Source organism: Pseudochaenichthys georgianus, chromosome 1 (genome assembly GCF_902827115.2).
Source record: "Pseudochaenichthys georgianus chromosome 1, fPseGeo1.2, whole genome shotgun sequence".
Lineage (NCBI taxonomy): Eukaryota > Metazoa > Chordata > Actinopteri > Perciformes > Channichthyidae > Pseudochaenichthys > Pseudochaenichthys georgianus.
Genome location: NC_047503.1, coordinates 17,655,576 through 17,679,904, shown reverse-complemented (window position 1 = coordinate 17,679,904; position 24,329 = coordinate 17,655,576). Strand labels below are relative to the sequence as shown.

At 43.4% G+C, this 24,329-nt stretch overlaps 1 protein-coding gene across 1 annotated transcript in view; it reads left to right on the top strand.

Annotated features, from left to right (window-relative positions):
- pkd1a (polycystic kidney disease 1a) overlaps positions 1 to 24,329 on the top strand; it is an 82,896-nt gene that overhangs the window by 42,506 nt on the left and 16,061 nt on the right. The window contains 23 exon segments of the mRNA XM_034102530.1: positions 284 to 415; positions 2,151 to 2,326; positions 5,601 to 5,725; positions 5,874 to 8,488; positions 9,892 to 10,089; positions 10,174 to 10,473; positions 10,585 to 10,991; positions 11,394 to 11,544; positions 13,131 to 13,283; positions 15,077 to 15,217; positions 16,161 to 16,479; positions 16,747 to 16,963; positions 17,722 to 17,881; positions 17,973 to 18,125; positions 18,258 to 18,402; positions 20,493 to 20,771; positions 20,877 to 20,965; positions 21,180 to 21,495; positions 22,285 to 22,465; positions 22,638 to 22,902; positions 22,985 to 23,180; positions 23,849 to 24,019; positions 24,117 to 24,260. Coding sequence (XP_033958421.1) covers positions 284 to 415; positions 2,151 to 2,326; positions 5,601 to 5,725; positions 5,874 to 8,488; positions 9,892 to 10,089; positions 10,174 to 10,473; positions 10,585 to 10,991; positions 11,394 to 11,544; positions 13,131 to 13,283; positions 15,077 to 15,217; positions 16,161 to 16,479; positions 16,747 to 16,963; positions 17,722 to 17,881; positions 17,973 to 18,125; positions 18,258 to 18,402; positions 20,493 to 20,771; positions 20,877 to 20,965; positions 21,180 to 21,495; positions 22,285 to 22,465; positions 22,638 to 22,902; positions 22,985 to 23,180; positions 23,849 to 24,019; positions 24,117 to 24,260 — 7,033 coding nt within the window.

The window sequence follows — 24,329 nt, the reverse complement described above, 5'->3', positions numbered from 1 at the left end:
ATGCACTTCCTGCAGAGATCCGCAATGCTGCTTCCCTTGACTTCTTCAAGTCTTCATTAAAAACTCACCTGTTCACCATGGCCTTTGACCCCTAACCTATCACAGCCCCCCTGCTTCCACTCCTACTGCTATTTATTTAATTTGTACTTTATTACTTGCCCCTCTTGTGTGTTTGTTTGTTTGTTTGTTTGTTTGTTCACCATGTAAAGCGGCCATGGGTCCCTTGAAAGGCGCTATACAAAATGAATCTATTATTATAATAATCTCGTATTGTATGTTTCAGAGCTACACAGCCTCAGTGCGTGAAGGCTCCAATCCCACTTTTAAATGGACAGTGGATGACAAGCCGTACTTCACCTACTACAACACTGTGCTCAACGTCATCTACCAGCACGCTGCCATCTACAAGCTCACAGTGAGTTCTGTTCATACGGACACACTGTCATTTCTGTTGTCACCAATGCATGATAATTAATGTCTGAATTAAATATAAACACTGGCAAACGGTATACAAATGTAACAACATTCCATGTATCATTACTGACCTTACAGTTTCACAGCCTCACACAATCAACCTGTGAAAAATATATAACAGTATGAAACCTGTCAGCGAACACATGAATGGAATTACGTTGTTTTTTTCAGATTTGAGATATTATTGTATTTCTGCTGACTAAATCTTTAAAAAAAGACATTTCATGCAAGTGAAACTGAATCGGTGATTTGTATTAGAATTTGAATTGTTCAAAACCTTGTACCAATATAATATCGTCAACGTTTTCTTTAGAACATTCTGTTTCTTCCGAAAAGGTTGTTACCAGAGACTTGAGGGCAAATCCACAAAGAATTGATAGCAGCCTCTAATGGTACCATGAATTGCACATCACTTGCAGCAGCCGGCTGTGAATCTGCCTGTCCGTTACAGCGCAAACACGCCTGGAACACAGCAGAGTGCAATTTGCTCTGTTTGCGTGTGATTGCAATAGAGTGCATGGGTTCCCTCGACAAAAAAGCAATGGGATTTCTCCATAGGATTTAGAAAAATAGATCGAAATAAGGTCTGTGGAAAATGAACCTGTTTGATAAATGCACGTTTTGTTCAGCCGGATAATATCCACATGTCTACCCTACTTTTATAATTTTCTAATCATAAATCTAGTCGCCAGAAGAAAAATGCTAACGTTATGCTATAAACGAACTACAGCAGGGTAATTCAACGTCACGCCAATTTAAGATCCATATTCAAAAATACAGATTAAAATTGTTACAAGTTGAAGCTTTTTGTTTGAATAGTTTGCAGGAGGCAGGCACGTCCTCGACAACTTCTGTAGTCCTATTCAGCCACTTGTTAACAACCATCGTTTTTCAGACACGTAAACTCTTCAAAAATTACCAGTGGGGTCACTGCTGATGTATTTAATGTCGTAGGATAAAATGTGATCCGTCTCTTAAATTTGTGTCAACCACAGACCTTATTTTGAGCTATTTTCCAAGATCCTGTGGAGAAATCCCATTGCCTCTGAGACGAGGGAACTGGTAGTGGTAAAAGGCTAACTCACTTCCGGGTTATAGGACTCGTCACTGCACCACTCTATTGGCCATGTGGAAAAGGGCACAGTAGTCAGAATAAAGGGACATTTTCAGACTGCAAGCTGCATGTCCTGATTGAAGAGCTGAAAGGGATTCCTAAAAGCTTCAGGCAAGACATGAAAACGTGACAGAGAGAACTTCCTCTTGAGAGTAGCTGTGTGTTGCTTCCTGATCGTGGTGAAGGCTCATTTACATAAACATAGGCACATTTCGAGGCGGCAAGTGTGTTCATATTACCATCCTTAAATATGTGCAAATAGCACAGAAGTACAGGGACACTTTTTATTTTAGCATAGGCCATAACTGAAGGGATTGATTTTTTTAAATGACGGCACCCCATTTTAAAAAACAAGAAGGATTAACTAATGATCAAAGTAGTGGCAGATTATTTTTGGGTGGACAGACGTATTGATTAATAGACTAATGGTTTCAGCTCTGCTTGATAGGCAACAGTGCACTCCATTGTTATTGTGTTGTGTCACAATTAAAGCTCACATCCTGGGGATGTTACAAAAGACTTGAACTTGTTACCATCTGTCTTCATGTTGCATCTCTTCCAGGTGACGGCCTTGAACCATGTCAGCTCCCTCACAGAGCATTTCAACGTGACCGTAGAACGGCTGCAGCCCATGGCCAACCTCACAGTGAAGGGAGTGCCCGACGTGGTCCCTCAGGGCTCCACCCAGACCCTCACCACCTCTGTGCTCGTCGACATGTCGGTGGCCGCCACCTTCCGGTATGAACAGAGGGATAGATGGACAATCATGATTGATAGACAGCTGTGGTAGATCTACTCGACACTGTACTTACATACCATTTTTGAGAGACTTTACTTGAGAATGTAAATGTTATGCTACTTTGTACTTCTACCCCACTTCAATTCAGAGGTAATTTGTGTACTTTTACTCCACTACATTACATTACATTACATTGCATTTAGCTGACGCTTTTATCCAAAGCGACTTACAATAAGTGCGTTCGACCAACAAAATACAACCTTGAAGAAAACAGAATCATGTAAGTACATCAGGTTTCATAAAGCTAAAACATTTCAAGTGCTACTCAACTAGTTTTAGATAAGCCAGTCCTTTATTAGTATATAAGTGCTTTGTTAGTAATTCTATTGCTCGAAGTGGAGTCGAAAGAGATGAGTTTTCAGTCTGCGCCGGAAGATGTGCAAGCTTTCTGCTGTCCTGATTTCAATGGGGAGCTCATTCCACCATTTTGGAGCCAGGATAGCAAACCGACGTGTTTTTGCTGATGGGAACTTTGGTCCCCTCGCAGTGCAGGTGCAGTGAGCCGTTTGGCTGATGCAGAGCGGAGTGCACATGCTGGGGTGTATGGTTTAACCATGTCCTGGATGTAGGAAGGGCCAGATCCATTCCCAGCATGGTATGCTAGTACCAGTGTCTTGAAGTGAATTCTAGCAGTTACCGGAAGCCAATGAAGGGAGCGGGGGAGCGGAGTGATGTGGGAACATTTAGGAAGGTTGAAGACCAGACGAGCCGCTGCATTCTGGATGAGCTGCAGAGGTCGGATGGCACATGCAAGTAGACCAGCCAGGAGGGAGTTGCAGTAGTCTAGGCGTGAGATGACGAAAGCCTGGACCAGAAGCTGGGTCGCTTTCTGTGTCAGCTGGGGACGTATCCTCCGGATGTTGTAAAGCGTGTATCTGCAGCAGCGGGTTGTAGCAGCGATGTTTGCAGTGAAGGACAGGTTTGTATCTAGGGTCACACCCAGATTCCTTGCAGTCTGAGTCGGGGAAACAACAGAGGTGCCGATGTTGATTATTAGGTCAAGAGTGGGACAATCTTTTCCTGGAAGGAAAAGCAGTTCAGTCTTGTCAAGGTTGAGCTTGAGGTGGTGAGCAGACATCCACTGAGAGATGTTCGCTAAACAAGCAGAGATGCGTGCGACGACCTGGGTCTCTGAGCGGGGAAAGGACAGAATTAGTTGGGTGTCGTCAGCGTAGCAGTGGTATGAGAAATCATGCGGGCTAATGACAGATCCGAGCGAGTTTGTGTACAGAGAGAAGAGGAGGGGACCAAGAACAGAGCCCTGAGGGACCCCTGTAGATAATTGACAAGGGTCGGACTCGGACCCTCTCCAAGTTACCCCGTAGGTACGGTCTTTGAGGTATGAGGTGAGGAGGGAAAGTGCAGAGCCTGAAACTCCAAGTTCTTGGAGAGTGTGAAGAAGGATCTGATGATTCACCGTGTCGAATGCAGCAGACAGGTCCAAAAGGATGATGACAGAGGAGAGGGAGGCTGCTTTAGCAGTGTGCAGTTCCTCAGAGACAGCGAGGAGCGCAGTTTCTGTGGAGTGACCTGCCTTGAAACCAGACTGGTGTGGATCCAGAAGGTTGTTCTGATGGAGATAACAGGAGAGTTGTTTAAAGACAGCGTGTGCAAGTGTTTTAGACAGGAACGGGAGGAGAGAGACAGGCCTGTCGTTTATAACATCAGACGGGTTGAGAGTGGGTTTCTTTAGGAGAGGGTCTACTCTTGCCTCCTTGAGACTGTTTGGAAAGTGACCAGAAGTTAGAGAAGTGTTGATGAAATGGGTGAGAAACGGTAGAATATAAGGAGCGATAGTCTGAAGAAGGTTTGAGGGGATAGGGTCCAGAGGACAGGTGGTAGGACGGGCAGAGGTAATGAGGGTAAGAACCTCACTTGGAGAGAGAGGGGAAAATGAGGTTTTACATTTATTTAGTACCTTTCTTTGCTTTGCAGATTTGGAATCATGATGTGAAATACTGTATAATCAACACTTAAATTAGACTTAAGTTAAACCTGGAGTAAATTCACAATATACCCTGCAGCATACAAAATAATTCAAACTAGCTCCATATTTACAAGCTGTGATAAACACATTAATGCATCAATAATTATAATTAAACATATGATATATATTATAAAAAAAATTGGCCAATCTGCATAATGAGTACTCACTTTTGGTAGTTAATTATTTTTTGATGCCAATACTTTTGTACTTTTACTTGAGTAACATTTGCAATGCAGTACTTTTACTTATAACAGAGTATTCCCACACTGTGGTATTACTTTGACCTAAATACAAGATCTGAGTACCGTACTTTTCGGACTATAAAGCGCACCTGCATATAAGCCGCAGCAGCTAAATTGTCCGTCTGTCTTGCTCTCGTTCTGTCTCTCGGTTCCACTTTTACTTTGGCGCGCGACCTGTCTCACTCTTTTCCGGCCTCCAGCTTTTCCTGCTGGAGCCCGCCGCTTAAAGGTGGCGGGCGCGGACCGGTCATAGAGCCCATAGAGTTAAAGGTGGTTAATTTTACCTGTAAAATCCATAGATTTAGGAGGTTCCCTAGTGGCCGTTAGCTGTACAAAAAAAATGGGGAAAAAAGTCGCGGCTTATAGTCCAAAAAGTACGGTACTTCTTCCACCACTGCTAGACAGATAGATATATATATCTTCTGTGCTTTGTTTTGATACCAAAAATATAATTTAGTGAGTGAAAACAGAGCATCTGTTTGTGTTCGTAGCTCCTTTCTTCTCCTCTATCTGTTCATTCTCTTTTTTCCATTCGCTGTGTTTCGTCTTCCTGTGCACCATAATAGCTCTGCAGCAGTCAAATCATGCAGAGTCCTTGGATTTATAACTGTGTGGTTAGAGCAGATTGCTGACGAGAATTTTCCCTTCTGCTCTGCTGTTTCCCCTCTACTTTTTTTTCTCTCACTTTTTCTTCAACTCTCCTTTACTCTTTTCTCTCCCTCCTTCTTTCACATTTCCACCCTCCCAGCTATGGCGCACTCTTTCACTTAGTTTCCCTCCACACTCACCATTCTTGGTCCAGAGAGGCTTCCTGAGACTTGAGTTTCCACTTCTCCTTGTCTTCTCTATTGCGTCGTCAGAGAAGATTTCCTGTGTGTGTGTGCGCATGTGGAAATGGTTATCGGGCATTTATTCCTCGCAGTCCCATATTTTTCTCTGAAGTTCCTTATTTAATGATTATAAATTGTCTCTGTTTTACTGCAGATGGTCCTTTGGTGATGGAGGATATGAGGAATTTGAATACAAGCCTCCTTACACCACCTCCCTTCGCTGTCCAAACTCTCAGGTCCTTCTAAGCAACAACGTAACCTATATTTACTCTCAGCCAGGTAAGGCCTGTCCCCCTATTAGCAGCATGACTAATGGAGCCTATTCGATTATGACTTTGTTTCAATTTAGAGAACATCAAAATGTTTTAAGCTGAAAGATAATGATAAAAAAGTGAAACAATCTTCTTATCCCTGTTTTTCTTCACAGGGATATACACAGCGCTGGTGTCCGTGTCCAACCGCTATGAGAACATCAGTCGGAGCATCAACATGAGCGTCTACAGCATCCTCACTCGTGTCGATATACAAACAGAGCCACAACTCCTCCTCACTGACAAATCAGCCGAGTTCGAGGCTCACCCTCTGCCCTCGCCCTATGGCATTCACTACGACTGGCGCTTTGGAGACGGTTCTCCCCCGATGCAAGGTCGCCGCGTGGCACACACCTACGCACAGAGCGGCATCTTTAACGTCTGCGTATCGGTAAACAACACCATCAGTTCTATGGAGGCTTGTGCCGAGGTGTTTGTGTTCGAGGAGATTGATGATCTGACGGCTAAGAGCTCCTCTCCTACAGAGCTTCACAGTCCCACCGTAGTACAGGCACGGCTCGGGTCAGGTAATAACATCACATGGACGTTCTCCATGGGAGACGGGGACATGTACACGACATCGACACCTCACATGTCACACAAATACGTCACAGAGGGAAACTACACAGTGAATGTGACGGCGGCCAACGCTGTGAGCTCTGGCTGGACGCTAGTCGCAGTGCAGGTGTTCGTCTTCCAGGTTGTGAGGATGGAGCCTTCAGGGTGTGTCCAAGAGCGGACCCTGGTTAACTTTCAGGCCTGGGTGTCCGGTAATGCATCGGCTCATCTTTATGAATGGAGCTTTGGGGACGGGAGCCCAAACGAGACACACCAGGGCAACCCCACAGTCTCCCACACCTACTGGACGAGCGGGAAGTACCACCTCTCTCTGCGCCTCTCCAGCGGGGTAAACAAGGCCACCAAGGCCAACTTCTTCAACTGGGTGTGTGTGCAGCCAGCTCTTACCAACATCAGCCTCAGCCTTGATAAATCCCACTACGCTGTTGGGGAGAAGATCTCATTCCAGGCCAGAGCCCAGCCAGAATCAAACTACAGCTACCAGTGGGACTTTGGTCGAGGGGAAGACCTCATGCCCATCACAAATTCTGGGAATACCGTGCAAACGTATAAACACCCAGGCCATTACAATGTGTCAGTGGTTGTCTTCAATAACATCTCCGCCAGTAACATCACTGTTGTGATTGAGGTTCTGGTGCCTGTGGGTCCAGTTGTTATCCAACATAATGGAACAAAGAACAATAACCTAACACTTAAAGCACCATACGCTTTCACAACCTCTTCCATGGCTTCCAATGTCACTTACATCTGGAACTTTGGGGACGGAAATGTGCTAACAGGCCAGAATATCCTCTACACGTTCAACATCTCTGCAAGGTACAATATCTCCCTGACAGCGGCCAACACAGTTAGCAGGAATCACACGATCTTACCTGTCACTGTGCTCGCGCCAATCCGCGGGTTGAGCGTCAACGCCAGTTTGGTAAATGTCCCTCTCAATGCCTCCGTCCACTTCGAGGCCCAAATGGAGGAAGGAGATGATGTCCGCTTCTCTTGGATCTTGTGTGACCGCTGCACTCCAATCCAAGCCACTCACACCATGTACTACACATTCCGCTCCATGGCCACCTTCAACATCATTGTGACAGCGGAGAACGACGTGGGAACGGCACAAGCGAGTATCTTCCTGTACGTCCAACGCGAGCTGGAGGGCCTGCAGATATTAACAGTGAAGGAGACAGGAGGAGCAGGATTGGAGGGGGGCTACTTCGCCACAAATCGCATCCTCCACCTTCAAGCAGGATTAAAGGAAGGAACCAACATGACCTTCACTTGGAATATTATTAAAGACCTAGAACCCCTCGCCTCGAGCTATAATATTAGCGGGAAGACAGTGGAGGTGAATTTCTCTACACCGGGCCCGTGTCACATCTATCTCCGAGCAGCCAACCTGCTGGGCCAGCTGACCATCAACAGAACCATCCAATTCCAGGAGCCAGCAGGAGGGGTGGAGCTGCAGATCAGCGACAACCCAGTAGCAGTCAACACTCCAACTAACCTGACCGTGCTGAGTGCTCAAGGCACAAACCTGCAGTACAGCTGGTTTGTGAATGGGGACCTTTTGCAGTGGAACATGCACTCGAAGACCCACACCTTCCTCAGTCCTGGCCTAAAGCTGATTACCGTGCAGGTCTTCAATGAAGTTAGTTTCAAATCTGAGTCAAAGAATGTCAGCGTCCAGGAAGTCATCTCCGGTCTGGGATTCACAGCTACCAATGTGACAAAGCAGAGTTACGTAGAGACAGGCGTCAGTGTCAAGCTCCAGGGGGAGGTACTGACAGGGACCAATGTGTCGTGGACATGGCTGTTCAAAGGAAAAACAGAAACAGGAAGGAACACTTCTCTGATTTTCCACGAGGCAAAAACAGCCACCGTTACTCTGAATGCGACCAATGACGTGAGCATGGAAGTGGTTTCCAGAGATTTCTTTGTTCAGGATAAGATTAAGGGGTTGGAGCTGAGGGCAAGTAAAAACATTGCAGCTCTCAATGAGACAGTGGAGTTCACCATTTCTATGGCAGCGGGCTCGGACGTTCAGTTCATCCTCAGCATCAGCGGAGATGCAACTCTTCACCCTGAACTCAACCAAACCTACGTCCACACGTTCACCAGGGTGGATACGTACATGGTGAATCTCACTGGGCACAACCAGGTAAAGTCAAAGAAGATTCATATTATACATTATAGATGTTTTCTAATAAGAACTCCGGACAGTGTCTGAGAATAAGGTTGGCATGTTCTCTGGAGTTTCCCTTGTACACGTCTAGTAGAGAGCAGAAGATCTTCGTCTCAGAATAATTCTAGATGCTAGAAATACTTTCTTTTAGAGAGGGGGGTCCTGGTCAGAGAGGATTGCAATGCAGTCACGTAGCCAGTTTGTAATTTGGTTAACAACCAAGTCAAATTCCTTTACTTGAGTTTGTGATAATATCGCTTCTGAAGCTCACCGTCTCTAGCTACCTTTGGCAATATGACCGCAGAGAGCCCTTTTTACATTATATTAGATTTCATTTGGCTGACGCTTTTAGACAAAGCAACTTAAAATAAGTGCAAAAAACATAAACAATTAAACTGATCAACAAGCAAAGTGCAAATATATTCACTTTGTCTAAGTCATTCAAGTATTTTTTTTTTTTTGCAAGAATTTAATTGCCATGGGATGCGTTTTCAGTTTGCAACGGATAATATGCAGAGTTTCTGCTGTCCTGATGTCAATGGGGAGCTCGTTCCACCATTTAGAAGCCAGGATAGCGATACACGGATTCTGGCAGCCAGTGAAGGAGAGGTGTACTGTGGGAGAACTGGGGGAGGTTGAAGACCAGTCGGGCTGCAGCACTCTGAATTAGCTGCAGAGGTCAGATGGCGTTTGCAGATGTTTTCAGAGACCTTGAAATTAGTCGAGAAGAACAACGTGTGGCACAAGCATATACTGCAGTTGAGCTTTTTGTTGTTGTTTGTCCTCTTTTAAAGTAAGGTATTTTTCTGGGTGACCAAGATATTTGACCTTACTGTTTACTTAAAAAAACACTGCTTAAAGCTGGAGTGCTGGACTTTTACAATGAATGAATGTTCGTGACATTCAAGCCCTTTCCAAACTATTCTACATAAAGTTGAATAAGGCTATCGCTGGCAGGACAAGTTCTCTGTATTTTGCAGTATACCAAAGTTTTACATGTCTGGAGTCTTTCCCGAACTTGCGCTTGTACACCATACGTGAGATGCTGCATCTTTTCACCAAGAGGTCTTTGAACTCCATTATCATAGCATTCCCTCAAGATACAGTAACTGCTGCTCCGTCGCTATAGTATAGTATATATATCCCATATGGTAATTACTGACTGTCACTACCAGATGGGGAGACAAAAGTTCCTCACTCTAAATTTAAAGTGTGTTTTAAGCGGAACCTAGGAAATAGGTATTACATAATATTTACAACAACTTTTGAGTTTAATCATGACTTAATTTCTCTTTTTGGCATTAACGCTGGTGTTAAAGCAAGTATGATTTAATCAAACTAATGCACTAACCATATTTTGATGCAATATGACAAACCAGGTGAGTAGTCAGAGGAGGCACCTCCAGGTGGAGGTGATGCAGCCGGTGAGTGGACTTTCCATCCAGGAGAGCGCTGCAGCAATCCCAGTAGGCGTTACGACATCGTTTACCGCCAACATCCTAACGGGCAATCCTGTATCTTTCCTGTGGACTTTTGATCTGCACCACCTCCACAAGACGCCGATTATGGGCAAAACGGTCAGATCACTTCACCATAAATAATAAATAAACATTTATAGTAAACAGCTGTCAAATAATGATGTGTCTCATTGAATTCCCCAGGTGTTCTACACGCCAGGAGAACCAGGTAGATTGATAATCTACCTGAAGGCCTTGAACGCACTTCATGATCAGAGCTTCGAAAAGCAAATCGTGGTGCAGAACCTGCTGAAAAGTGCCGCCCTGCACGCAGCACCCAGCGACACTTTCATCAACAAGATGGTGATGCTGAGCGCCAGTGTCACACCCAGATCCAATGATGTGGAATGCTTTTGGAACTTTGGCGACGGCTCGTCTCTAGTTCACACAAACCGAACTACTGCAGGTCACGAGTACAGACACCCCGGGCACTACCTGGTGCAAGTAAGTTAATTTGGACACTCTAAAGATCTATTATTTATTTATTGAACTATGAAATGTTGTTGAAAGCTTCCCAGTTTGGATATTTCACCATCTTGTTGTTCTCCCTGCCAGGTGAACTGCAGTAACCTGGTGAGCTCGGTGTCGGCTCAGGTGGAGGTAAACATCAGCGTGTTGGAGTGCGAGGAGCCAGAAGTGCAGGTGGTGCAAGCCCCCCGTCTGGCCATCTGGCGCTACCAGTCCACGTTGGTGGAAGCCAGTGTGAACCTGAAAGGCTGTGTACGCTACGGAGCGCAGTACCTCTGGCAGATACTCTCCACCCCCTCCTGTGATAATGATAAAGACCAGATTCCTTCTCAGTCTTCGATCGTGCCAGTGGAGGTGGATGTGAAGCGGCTACAGCTGTCGTTGCCTAAGATGACGCTGGCAGCAGGGAACTACACCTTGGTGTTTTCTATGTCCTACGAGGGCGTTCCGCTAAGGAAGGCTGCCTGTCTGCAGCTCAGTGTCATGGCTGCCAGGTCAGTGGAGAAACTGCATTTCTTAATGATGTCTCCAAGTGATACCGAGTTCAATACACAATGAATAAACAATAATTAACCCAAACTCTTTATTCAATTTGTCATTCGCAATCAGTTTATATTAAAGGCAGATATGATGGATTGTAATGGTGGAAAAAAGTCTATAGGATCTTCTCTAAACCCCACATCACAAAAAACTAAGAGGGAAGCCAGAAACTAAAATCATTTCACCTTGATATCGTAGACAAAGCTCTTCATACGCAACACAAGTACAAACATTTTGGATTTAAATAGAACGGATAGAAAAACTGACAAATGGCGGGAAATAAACTTGAGAACATTTGCCAACAGGCACTTCTTTGTCTTACTTTATGTTCATTTTACCCCCTTTTCTCCTGGCAGGCTGATGCCCATCATAGAAGGGGGCACCTATAGGGTGTGGTCCAGGACACAGGACCTGAAGCTCAGTGCGGAGCAGTCCTACGATCCCAACATGGACCCAAAGGAGCAGTCACTACTCAACTACAACTGGGAGTGTCAAAGCACTTCCAAGGTAAGAACAGACTTGAGACAAAAGTCACTTTCACACATTAGAACTGAAGTAAAGTTGGAGGAGCTTTGCTGGTTTAATTGGTGGAGAGTGTGTTTTTAAATGTTTTTAGGTGCATTTCTTTTCTATTCTGCTTTTGCGTCTGTGGTTCGATATGCTGTGTTCTTAAAATGTGGCTTGAGTCTAATTGAAATAGCAGAGTGGAGAGTTGTTAAGCCAAACTTTACTCTCAGGCATTTTATTGGGTTATTTTAAATGGTGAGCTCACAAGACAAGAGTTTGGAGGACGGACTTGATCCTGCAAAGACGACTGTGGAAACATTATGTAACAGTCATCTGGTCCCGAGTACTGTAGCGGCCTTCAGAAAAGCTTGGCAGCGTCGATGTGAGGAGGAGAACTCAGTTCAGGACAGTTTGTGAGTGAGTGTGTATCTTGAATACGTGTGTGCTTGTGTGTTAGTGTCAATTCATTCAGTGTCTTACACACTCACCGCTTCCTTGGCCGGGCAGGAACACAATCTGCCTGTGCAGCAACAGACCACAATATAAGACCCAATGGGATGGGTGTGACATGTGTGTGTAGCTGTGTGTGTAGCTGTGTGTGTAGCTGTGCGTGCGCATACACCTAAGGCTTTTAAAGTTTATGTAACTGTTTAGAGATAATTCAGCATTCCACAGCTGGTGCTTTGCTCCCCAACCTGACAATTACACTACTCGCATAAACTAAATGCACACACACTCTCAGCTGTGTAGCGCTGCTGATTTAAAAAAGAAAAGAAGAAGATTCTGGTAGTTGTGTTTGATGCTGTCAAGACCTTGGAGACAAACACTTTTCTAAGGAGATGATGGAGTTGGTTAAAAATAGAGAAGAATTACATTCAATCATACAATGTTAACATTTTGGCTTCTTTTGAAGTAGACTTAGGCTACTGTAATATCACAGCATTTTTAATAGTTGATGACCAACCATTTTCATCTTTAAAAGGTTTTAAGAATGAAGATCTGTAGCAATGTAATTATAGGGAACAATCAGAGGGTTTGTTGATTGACTTAATTTCATTTAATGTAGTATTCTAACTATTAGAAGCCTCACCACATGTCTTGTGGGCATGCAGTTGTTCTCTAAACATGAAATGAAAGTAATAACACACATATGGAGGTGCTAGGTCATGTAGGGCTTGTACAAACAAGAGGACAACATCTATAATGTGAGTCAGTTATAGTGTTAAATCCTGCCTGCAGCTCTCTGAAATAACCTCTATTTTATTATTGCTTATTTTTCTATGTAATAAAAGCATATACTAGCATTTATCTAAAATGATGAGGATTTTATGACTTTGGTGGAAATGACAAATTGTCATTTAAGTTAAAAAGATAGTCCAACTTGGCCTTTTATGTGTATTTTTCTACATTTAATGAATGTATTCACATGCAGCTATATCTTAGTTAAACCCACTTCTATAAATATATTGCCTACCTTTTACTCAAATATCAGCACTGCTGTTTTCTACCTAACCCTGTGTTTAACTGTATGTAAAAGTACCATGCTTGTACTCAACACTTGATATCCCGACTCCTCCCGCTTGCAGGGATCGCAGCACTGCTCCAGTCTGAACTTCGGCCTGGGCACCAACGACCCGGTGCTGGGAATCTCCGTCTCTGAGCTGGAGGCGGGTGTTGAATACACCTTCAGACTGACCATCTGCAAAGAAGGCATGGCACCAGAGTCCACCACACAGACTGTAAGTGCACACACATGTAAATACCACATACAGTCTATGGTAAATACATGTGTCCTTTTGAAAATCCAGTGTGCAGGATTTCTTGTCTTCTAGTGGTGAGGGTGCAGATTGGATTCAACTGGATACCCCTCCCTTTACAAGCGTGTCAGAGAACAACAGTTATCTTGGTTTAGCATAACACATCTAAAGGGCCTCTCTAGAGACAACGTTTGATTAGTCTGTTCAGGTCGACTGGTCTACACACAGCTTTGCAACAATAGCAACTCCTTATGTTGAAATTAAAACAGAGTTCATTTCATTTAACAGATGCTTTATTCAAAGCAACTTACAATCAGTGCAATCAACCATGGAGATACAAACTCAGAATAGCAAGAATCCTGCGTGTACATTTGCTTTCAATAAGCCAAACCACTTAAAGTGCTTCTGCATTAGTGTCAAATAAGATGGACCTTTCTAGTCCTACATACAGAAGTGAGTAATGACTATTATTTTCCATTCCTGCCACTAACTCCTCTTAATGGTACGCAGTGTTCCTTTAAGATGGTGATTCATAGCTTAGAAGGGAAGGGAGCTTAAATAGGCCACAACATTTATCTGAGGCGTCAAAAGCTGATGAATGGAAATCAGAAGAAGCCAACAAAACACTTAGATTTCTTTTTTTTCAATTAGTCCAATAATAAATATCCATAACAAATTCCAGTCAAGGTTAAAGTCAAGGAAAAACGTCAAACAGTAAGGTGTTTCTTTTGAGGCAGTTTGTATAACATCTTTAAAGGTTCTAAAGGAAAGGAGGACTTCTAAGGTAAATATATGTTGTGACTCATTCAATGTCAAATGTACATACAAGTAAAAGCAGCTTTATAAGGCTCAAAGCACACCATGGGGACATTACAAAATAATCCTAACACATATCAATATGAGAGTTTTCCTCCTCTGACACAAAAGGGTTGTATACTGACCTGGTTTATTTATCTGTCTTACTTAAACATTACATTACATTTAGCTGACGCTTTTATCCAAAGCGACTTACAATAAGTGCGTTCGACCAAGAAGATACAAACTTGAAGAAAACAGAATCATAAAGTACATCAGGTTTCATAGAGCCAAGCATTTCAAGTGCTACTCAACTGGCTGTAGATAAGCCAGCCCTTTATTAGTATATACGTGCTTTTTTAGTAATTCTTTGTTAGTAATTCTATCGCTCGAAGTGGAGTCGAAAGAGATGACTGCCCTCTACTAGGACTGGAGCGACTATGCTATCAGAACAATCGCTCTCTGTCATTTGTGACACATAGCAATCAGTGTGTGTCAAGTGTTCATGGACAGTGGGAGATGTAGTTTGAACACTCATTTAACAGGTTTCACTTGTAGTTTCTACTGAACATTCATCTGTTTGCTCCAACTCAATTACATCATTTGTATAACCAGTCTACTAAATGTTGACATAACTAGTTTTATGATCAGCAGTTGAACAACCAGGATCTGCTGCTGCCATTAAAACACATGAACCCTTTAATATTTTTGATGGGATAAAATACAATAATTAACAAATACCGATAAAGAAAAAGTAGAAAATAATAGAATGTCTTCTGTTTGGATATAAATATGGCATGTCACATAATGCATTGTACTTGGATGTATCCCTCAAAATATAGAAATACAAAGAAATATATATATAATAAACTACATGTGTTTGTATTTTGTTGGATGTTCTGGGTTGTATTTCTGATCGGTTGCATGCTATTTACTGCCTGTATTTTGACAGCATGTATGTTTGTGTGTGTTTATGACAGGTGCTTGTCCAGAGTGGCCATATCCCCATGGTGTCCCTGGAGTGTGTGTCCTGTAAGGTCCAGTCCATCTACGAGGTCAGCCAGAACTCGTACGTCTACCTCAGAGGAACCTGCACCAACTGCCAGGGCGTTTACCGTGGGGTAAACACACACACACACACACACACACACACACACACACACACACACACACACACACACACACACACACACACACAGACAGACACCCATGGGCACATACACACTCCAAATCCATATCTATATGTTGTCACACTGCAGAAACGACCGCAAAATCCTCATCCATGATCATTTCTCGTCCTTTGTCTCCACCTCTTTCCTTTATTCAGACTTTATTCTCTGGAAATATTTCTTCATACAGTTGTGTGGTTGTGAGAATTAAGTAATTGTATATACAACTTGAGCCAGGGCCAATATGTTTGGTCCTTGCTAACACAGGGAAACATTTTGAAAGACAACATACTTGAGTCCCTGAGCCTCAACCTGCACATAGCAGATGACTCAGCTCTAAACTAGGTTCATTCCTAGAATTGTACTTTACTCCTGTTTTCACACTGCGCAGGGGTCATTTCTAAGTTTGGTACTCTGTATATATCATGTGTCTATCTTCATGTAGTTCTCACATATACATATTTCTCCTTGAAGTAAACATGAATATACATTTTTCACCTGTCAAATTTGAGTTTTTAAGTAACTTATAAAGATTCCCAGGTAAGACAATGTTCTTACCTGAGCAGTAAACACAGAACATATAACAGTTTAGAACTGATTATAGAAAGTGGATGATCAGACAGAGTTTTTCTTGTACATCAAAGTAATTAAGTGATGTTTAGAGCCTCAACCAAATTACTCCTTGTTCATAACCTGCCAAAAGGAATAAACATACTAAAAGCATTCATCTAATTATTGGCTCAGCCTTGTGATGAACGCATCAAAGGCAAACCTCAAAACAAATGAACAAAAAGAAAAAGAATGTGTCCCTTCCTTTATTTGACAGCTTTTAGGATGGATTATCCTTGCTCAATTAATGTATGAATACCTATATTTCTCTCTCTCTGCCTTTCAGCGCTGGAGTGCCATGACGCTGCAGAACGAGACTTTTGTCCTGGACTCCTCCTCCACCACCACAGGAGGTGACGGCATGAATCTGGTGCTGCGGCAGGGCGTCCTGCGACCTTGCTCCTACAACTTCACCCTGCATGTGACCGACGACAGTTTAGATGGAGAGGGCGCCGCGTCCATCACTCTGCACCACAACACGCCCCCAGATGGCGGGAAGTGTCGCCTGAGCAGGGAAGGGGAGGATGGAGTGGCGTACGTGGACAGAGACAGCGCAGACTGGACGATACACACGCTGTTGGACCGAGTTCACTTCAGCTGCTCAGGTAGGAGGACGTGGCCTCACACACCTGAATCCCAAACGTGTTTCCCTTTGTCATCGCCAATTGATTTAGTTAAATCTATCCTGTCTGATCATCAGATTTCTCTCTTTTTACCTCGTCCAAATTCACCACGATATATCTGTTCTTTCTAAAACACATGAACCCTTTACTATTTTTGATGGGATAAATACACTACAACAATTGAAAAATACAGATGAATAGATAAAGAAAAACAAGTATTTAAAAGTGAATGTCTTTTCTCGCCTCCAGGTTACAGTGACCTCGGGGTCTCGGAGACTCCTTTGCTCTACAGTTTACTGGTGACGCGTTGCAGAGAAGATTACTGCGAGGACTTCTGCGTGTACAAAGGCAGCAGCCCCGAGCACTCGGCCTTCCTGCCCCCGGGCTTCGGCTCAGCCCACCACTATGTGAATGTATCCATCACAGTGGAGGACCACCAGGGAGCTTCCATCATTGCACTCAACAAGTAACTACATCTTTCTGAGCGGCAGTGAGACCAATTAAACAAGACCCAGTCCTTCAGCTTCAATTCCATAGCTCGCTTAGCCCGTGTGACAGAAGGGTTTCTTAGAGGTAGAATAACCCCTTCTATCTCCAAGGATTTCTGTTATCTTGTTGACTTCTGACTTTCCTTTTCTTTTTCACCACAAAGCTTATTAAAGTTTAGATCTGTGCTGTCTTGCAGTTAGGGGCTTTCTGTTAAAGTATGTTGAACAATAAATTAACCCCCTCTTAGACTTGCTTAGTTATTATGGGCATAAGCTCCTGCAAAAGATTGTTTTCTCGCAGCCCTAGAAAAACATTTACATATTGTTTCTATGCAGTGGGATTACAAGACATCCTACATGTACTTCAAGAGGCATTTGGAAAACGGAAAAAAGGAAAGAAGCGCCTAAAGACTAAGAAAAACACAAAAGCAAACTAAAATAGGACAAATTAGCTGATACATAATAACAACTATAGAATATCTATAAAATTGATCACAATCTATTTATCTCTTCCCCAGGCTTTCTTTATATAACGTGGAAATGTTTTACATGTGGACACAGCCATATACAGTTATTCTTGCATGTACTGTATGTAAACAAAAAAAGTATCTTAAATCTACACTGTAATTGTAGGTTAATGCATTCACCCTAGCACAATTTATGAAAGCATCAAGTCTGGAGAAACACAAATATAACCCTGTTAGAAACACTAATAAAGTTTTGTGTTTGGTTCCAGGTCCATCAAGGTTCTGTTGCCAGACCCGCCCCCTGAGTACAAAAGCCTTCCCCATTGGCTGTATGAGCTGTCCGACATCAAACTTAAAAAGCTGTTGGAGCAGGGAGACTCCCAGAGGGTCCGAGAGTTATCTTTGGCTCTTATAACAGTCCTGAATGAGGTAGGAGAGTCCCCGACACACAGCAATGAGGAATGGAATCATCATCAGATTGTTCATCAGTTGAAGCATCCCTATATTTGTCTTGTTACAGTATGAGCAGTCCAGGGAGGGGGTCCGGGTTTCCCCAGCAGAGCGCGGTTACCGAGTCAGAGTCCGCAGCAACATCACCAGAGCCCTGACGGCTCTCGACCTGACCACCGTCAACGACATCCAGCAGACCTCCGCTGCGTTGGCTCAGTGCACGGTGAGCAGGATGAGAGGGAGGCTAGAGGGGGAAGGAAAGGAAAGAGGGCAGAGGAAACAAGGAAATTAAGAAAGAAGGGCCATTTGAAAAGGCAAGACTAAAGGTAATAAATAATGTGTGTTTGTTTTCCAGGCGGTCAGTCGGGAGTTCATATGCGAGGAGTGTCAGAACAGCACTCTGAACAAGCTGGAGTCCATGCTGGAGATCCTGCAAACTGACACCAAGCAGGGCACCGTCACTCCCACTGAGATAGCTGACAACATCCTGAACATCATGGGTAAGAGTGAAAGTTTGGATAAAAGTCAACTGTAACATTAATTAGGATCTTGCAATAAGTCTTCATTTGTGCATGTGTCTTGCTAAGTGGAGGGTAAAGCCTTCTCAGTGCTGTTGCGTATAACCAGTTGCAGTATGCAAAGAGTACTGGTGGAAATTTGTGACACTCAAAGTTTAGGATTTGAGAACAAATACTTATCTGTGACTTGCAATACAATGACTTTGTTCCTCCTCTGCCATATAAACAGCACCAATATACTTTGTGTCCCCTAATTTACAAGATGTATACTATCCTCTGAGAAAAACAAACTACAGTGACACTGTGCTGTTACTGTGTCTCTAACTTCCTTTTATTCTTTACCATATATTCCTGAGCTGTTAAAGGGGCCCTATTATGCTCCTTTTCAGGTTCATATATGTATTGTGTGTCTCTACTGCAGTGGTTCTCAAACTTTTTCTGTCAGGCCCCCCCTTGGGAAAAAAAAAAAGTCAGGCCCCCCCAACACAAGTCAGGCTCAGTGGCGGCGCCAGAGATTTCTTTTGGGGGTGCTGTGGGGTAGCTTGACGTTTCGTAGAGGGTGCTCAAACATTTATGGTTTCCCATTAATGTACCGGTCGCTACAGTGGAATGTTCTACTGCAACACTCCCCACGCATATACACAGTGTACCCGCGACTGTTACAATGAAGGCTCGATAATCAGCTCACGGCATATAGGTGTAAGCAGGGGTCAAGTGCTATTTTTATAGGTGGTGTGTGGACCTTACATAGGGGGGTCCGGGGGCATGCTCCCCGGGACGATTTTCCTTTTAATATTGAAGTTAAAAGCATCAATCTGGTGCACTTTTAGAGCAACATGAAGAGATCTATGGATACATCTCTCAACACCCATTTGAAACAGAACTATAAACAGATTTACTTTTTCTTTATGGATATTTTACAAATCACCCTTTTAAACTTTATTCTTGTTTTACTGTCATATAGTATTTCATAGCTGTTTTTCATTTATTCTCTTATTTTTTTATAACTATAATGATCATATAAATGTGTGCTTCGGAAATAATTGTTTACATTAATGGTGACCAAAACATTTGAGACCCACTGAGATAACACTCAGAGAGTCCTTTAGCTCACTGAGTCTCTCAGTCTGACAGGAGAGGACTCTCCTCCACCTTGTTGTTGAAAAAACTCCTTATATCCGTTAGCGTAGCTCGCTAGCACCAGAAGCTAACAACAACGGTCTGCTCTGATTGGTTAGCCTGCCGGCTCTGTTGTGATTGGTCAACCGCTTAGATATGTACAACCCCTTAGCCCATCACATACAATGTGAATTGGTGCACTAGCCCAGTGATTCTCAAATGGGGGTACGCGGAACCCTAGGGGTACGTTGGGGTACTGCAGGGGGTACGTGAGATTAAAAAAAAAAATACCATGCATGATTACAAAAATAATCTTAGTACAATAAGTTAAATAGAAAACACAATTTTATATAAAATATTCCTAGAACCACCAAGGGGGTCCTCATATAAACATGTCAAATTTGTGTATTGTATTTTATAGTTTTGCATAAAATATAATTGTGTTCATTGGTTTGTTAAACAGATATTACTTCAGTTGAAAAACTCCTTGGAAAAATCAGTTTTTTTTTCATTATGTTATTTCTTTTCATGCATAAAATGAAAATATCATTAGTTTGTTGTAATGCATGCATGAAGGAGGTAATACATCACACACTGAGGGAACATCACTATATTGGAATTATTTGTATAGGCTATTTCGATCAAAAATGTTCGGGGTAGGTCAGGGGGTACTCGGCTGAGTTTGAGAAGCACTGCACTAGCCAATACAGTAGAACCACGAGTGTTACATAGTGATGTCACTATGTTATTGAAGTATACAAAGAGTACAACAGAGGCGTTTAAGGCAGAGAGGAAACTATGTGGGAGAGAAACTCCCTCTGGAGGGATCTTTGGGATTGTAGCCTTTGCAGACCATTTACATGCACAACAACATGTATAACACACTAGAGGAAAGGGAAAATCCCCAAAAGCATGATAGGTCCCTTTAACCTGATCTCCTCCCGTCCCTCCAGGTGATCTGATCCATCAGGTTGGCCAGTCAACATCACAGTCCTACCTCCAGCCTGCCTACCTGGATTCCCCCTCACCCCCCTCCAACTCCTCTTTGGAGCAGCACCCTCTGCGAGTGGCGGCCAAAGCTTACAGCCTGTCCTCGGTCCTCATGCGGATCCTCATGCACGCCCGCGTGCTCAATGAGGAGGCGCTCGTGCTGAGGGGAGCCGAGATCATTGCCACGGGAAAACTGGCGGACCCCCAGAGTCTGCTATGCTACCATGGCAACATCTTTCCAGGTGGGTTTGTGTATCTAGTATCATTAGTTATGCTTTTAGTGTTTCTGTAAGTGGTAACTAACAGTAGTATATATCTGTGCTTAAACCCTCTTTTTATGTTTCCAGAGTGCCAGCGTTTCTCCATCCCTCGAGCTTTTAACTCCAGTCTGCGCCAAGCGGCTGCAGGAAACGGCATCATGCAGCTTCTGTTTCAGGTAAGAGGAGGGAGACTACTTACTTGAGTACAACATTCTTTGTTTCTCTGGATTGCTGCTGTAAAACTTGGCAGCATGATAGCTGCAGGTGCCGGAGTCTCTTAACACAACACACTCAAATAAATAAGTTGTCTGAAGTGGTTTTGTTTTGTGTTTTCAGCCTCACTTCATCAGATCTAACCTTCTATTTTCTCTTCCTTTTTTTCCTCACAAGGTGGATTCCAACCCCTTCCCCTTCAACTACGTGGCGAACTACACCGTCTCCACTGAGGTGGCATCCATGGAGTTCCGCACTGAAAATGGAACCCAGATTCCCATCTCCGGACTGGACGACAGCCTGGCCATCACCGTCGCTGTTAACAACGGGAGCAGCGGAGCAGAATCGGGTCCCGAGGGCTCTGCTGGAGGAGGGGTCTTCCCCACGGCTATTAACATCAGCCACTGCGACTCCGTCATCGTCATGGTCAGCACAGGAAACACCAACCGACAGGCGGGGCTGTTTGTTCAGCTCAACTTCACCTCTCAGGAGGGTGGGTCCTCCCGTTCACCACACACATACTTTATATAATGTATTCAACACAGAAAACACACCCACCGGTATGTGTAAAGGTCCCTTTCAGTTTTAATGTACTACTCCTAGGTATACAACCCGCAGACCTTAGTTGGACATTAAAACACTTTTGAACAATATTGGCTGCTTTTAAGCAGATTTTAGCCATATTGGGCTCATTGAATACAAAACGTTAGTGCCCTCGAACCAATCATGTTCTCTTAAAAGTTGTAAATAATAAAGTATGTTTGTCCTTTTTGTTTGTGAGTACTTTTTCTAAAAATGTGTGGTTGTATATTTGCAAAAATACGTAAATGTGTTGCTTAATAAAAAATGGTATTGTTTAAATATATAAAAATATTTTGAATAAAACTTTCAATTAAAAATATAAGTAGCAACAACAAAATACATTTGATATTTAAAAGCTTTAATGGCACTGTTGTTTTTTGGACTGGCCTTAAAAGAGATGGACTTCTTGTTGTTGCTTTTCGTTGTATCGTATTTACGAAGCTGTGCTGCTGCAATTTGCTCTCAGGGATCAATGACTCTGTGTGTCGTTTGGCAAGAGCAATATAAAGCCTTTGCATTGACCAAATAAGGAAATTACATACTAGAACTAAAAATCATTTAACTCACTTTGTGAAGTACATATAACTACCTGGTTTGGTACTTTTTTGTTATTGTGAATGCACTGTGCTCCTAATGGTCTTTTATGTATCTCTTGGATTTCTTTATGAATGCAAATCCATGTTTTCTTTTTCATCTCTAGATAACAGAGGGAGGTATAAAAGAGAAGAGAAGGTGGAGGAGGAGCCGTTCATCACAGCCTACCTTCATTCACACAAGAGACCCAATGATTTGAACTGCACGGACAGCAAACGCATCACACTCAGCATGACCAGGGGGCACGATCTCGACCACAGGAAGTACACCTTCTTCCTGTCGCCAGAGTAAGAGTGCATGCCCTGCAGTCTTATATGACTTAATACTAATTGATTATGTGTGTGGCAACTAGGGCAGGAAAGAAGGGCTTTTATGGTCCAGCTCACAGGTTACCAAGCAATTCATTTGGGAATTTGACAATTTGATTAAAACCAAATCCCTCTGTCTTATGTATCTCAGGTCGTACGACACCACTCTGGATTACTTCATCAACGTGAGCACGGCCTGCAGCCCCGGCCTGCAGCCTGATGGTGTTTGCCTGGAGGTCGGGGTGTTTGCCTCCCTGTGTCAGTACTTCAGTGAGAAGGAGAAGCAGTGGCGGACCGACGGCATGGTTCCTCTGGCAGAGACCAACGCCAGCAGAGCAGTGTGTCGCACCAGGCACCTCACAGCCTTCGCCGCAGGCCTGTTTGTTCCGGCCAACGCCATCAGCTTTCAAGTGGCGGTCAGTATCAGGGAAACAAACCCTTTTTCTGTGCGCATGCACCAGACAAACACAGATTTGTAATCATGTTGTTGTCCCTCAGGAGCGTTCTGGTGCAGTAAGCCTGGTGGTGCTGATGGTGTGTGTGTTGGGCCTACTGAGCTATGCTGTGGCAGCAGCCATCTTGCACAAGTTGGACCAGCTGGATCTACGGCGGGCTGCTGTGGTTCCTCTCTGCGGCCAAGACGGACTGTTCAAGTACGAGATCCAGGTCAAGACCGGCTGGAGCCGAGGGGCAGGTGAGCTCAGGAGGGGGACACTTAAAGTGGTATAAAGTGGACTTCAATTTCTCTTTACAGTGCAACATAAATACTAAAGTTACTTACTTTATTGGTCTGAAAATTCATATAAATAATAATAATTATAAATAATCATATAAATCCCAAGCAGTTTCAGGGCATTTTCCCCTCCCTTTTCCTTTTTGGGGTCTTTACTGCAATATAAAGTCGTTCACCTCCATGGAAACGGCGGCAGAATCATGGCTCCAAAAGCGAAGAACTCAAAAATAACTTTTGCACATTGTGGGATTCAGAGGGTTAAAAGCTGTAATGAGTTAATAACCATGTACACCGCTAATGTAGCATATATGTGCACCTTTAATTCATATTAAATCTAAAGAGTGAACTATAACTTTTTGAAATAGATTTTGAAATCAAGTTTTTGAAATCAGATGTAGTTAAAATGAAAGAGAGGTCAAGGGAGACATAGATAGAGAATTAGGGAGAAATTAAGTTTTAAGACAAATGTCTGTATGTTGTGTGAATGAAACAAAATGTAGTTTTTCTAAGAAATGTACTTTACCCGGTTCAGTGACTCTATTATTAGGATAGAAGAAAAAAAAATGACTGCACGTTAAACATGTTTTGGGGATATTTGATATAATATAAGCTTCTTCCCGCCCATCCAGGCACCACGGCTCATGTTGGAGTCAGTTTGTTTGGCCGTGAGAGTCACAGCGGGCACCGCCATTTAGACAGCAGAGGAGCGTTCACGCGCAACGCCCTCGACATCTTTCACATCGCCATGGATACCAACCTAGGCAGCGTTTGGAAAATACGACTTTGGCATGACAACAAGGGTACAGAACCACATATGCAATCCAACACAGACCTGTTATCACAGACTTAACAGAGCTGATATTTGAATGACGTTCTCCGCTCTCAACCCTTCCTCAGGTCTGTCCCCAGCGTGGCTGCTACAGTACGTCTTGGTCAAAGACTTGCAGACAGGAAGCAGCTACTACTTCCTGGTTGATGAGTGGCTGTCCGTCGACAATGAAAAGACTGACGGACGGGTCGAGATTGAAGTAGAGGCATCAGGTGAGAAAATACAACCCAACTGTCAGAAATAAGCATCCACTGATGGTGTCACTTCGCTCACGTTTGTCT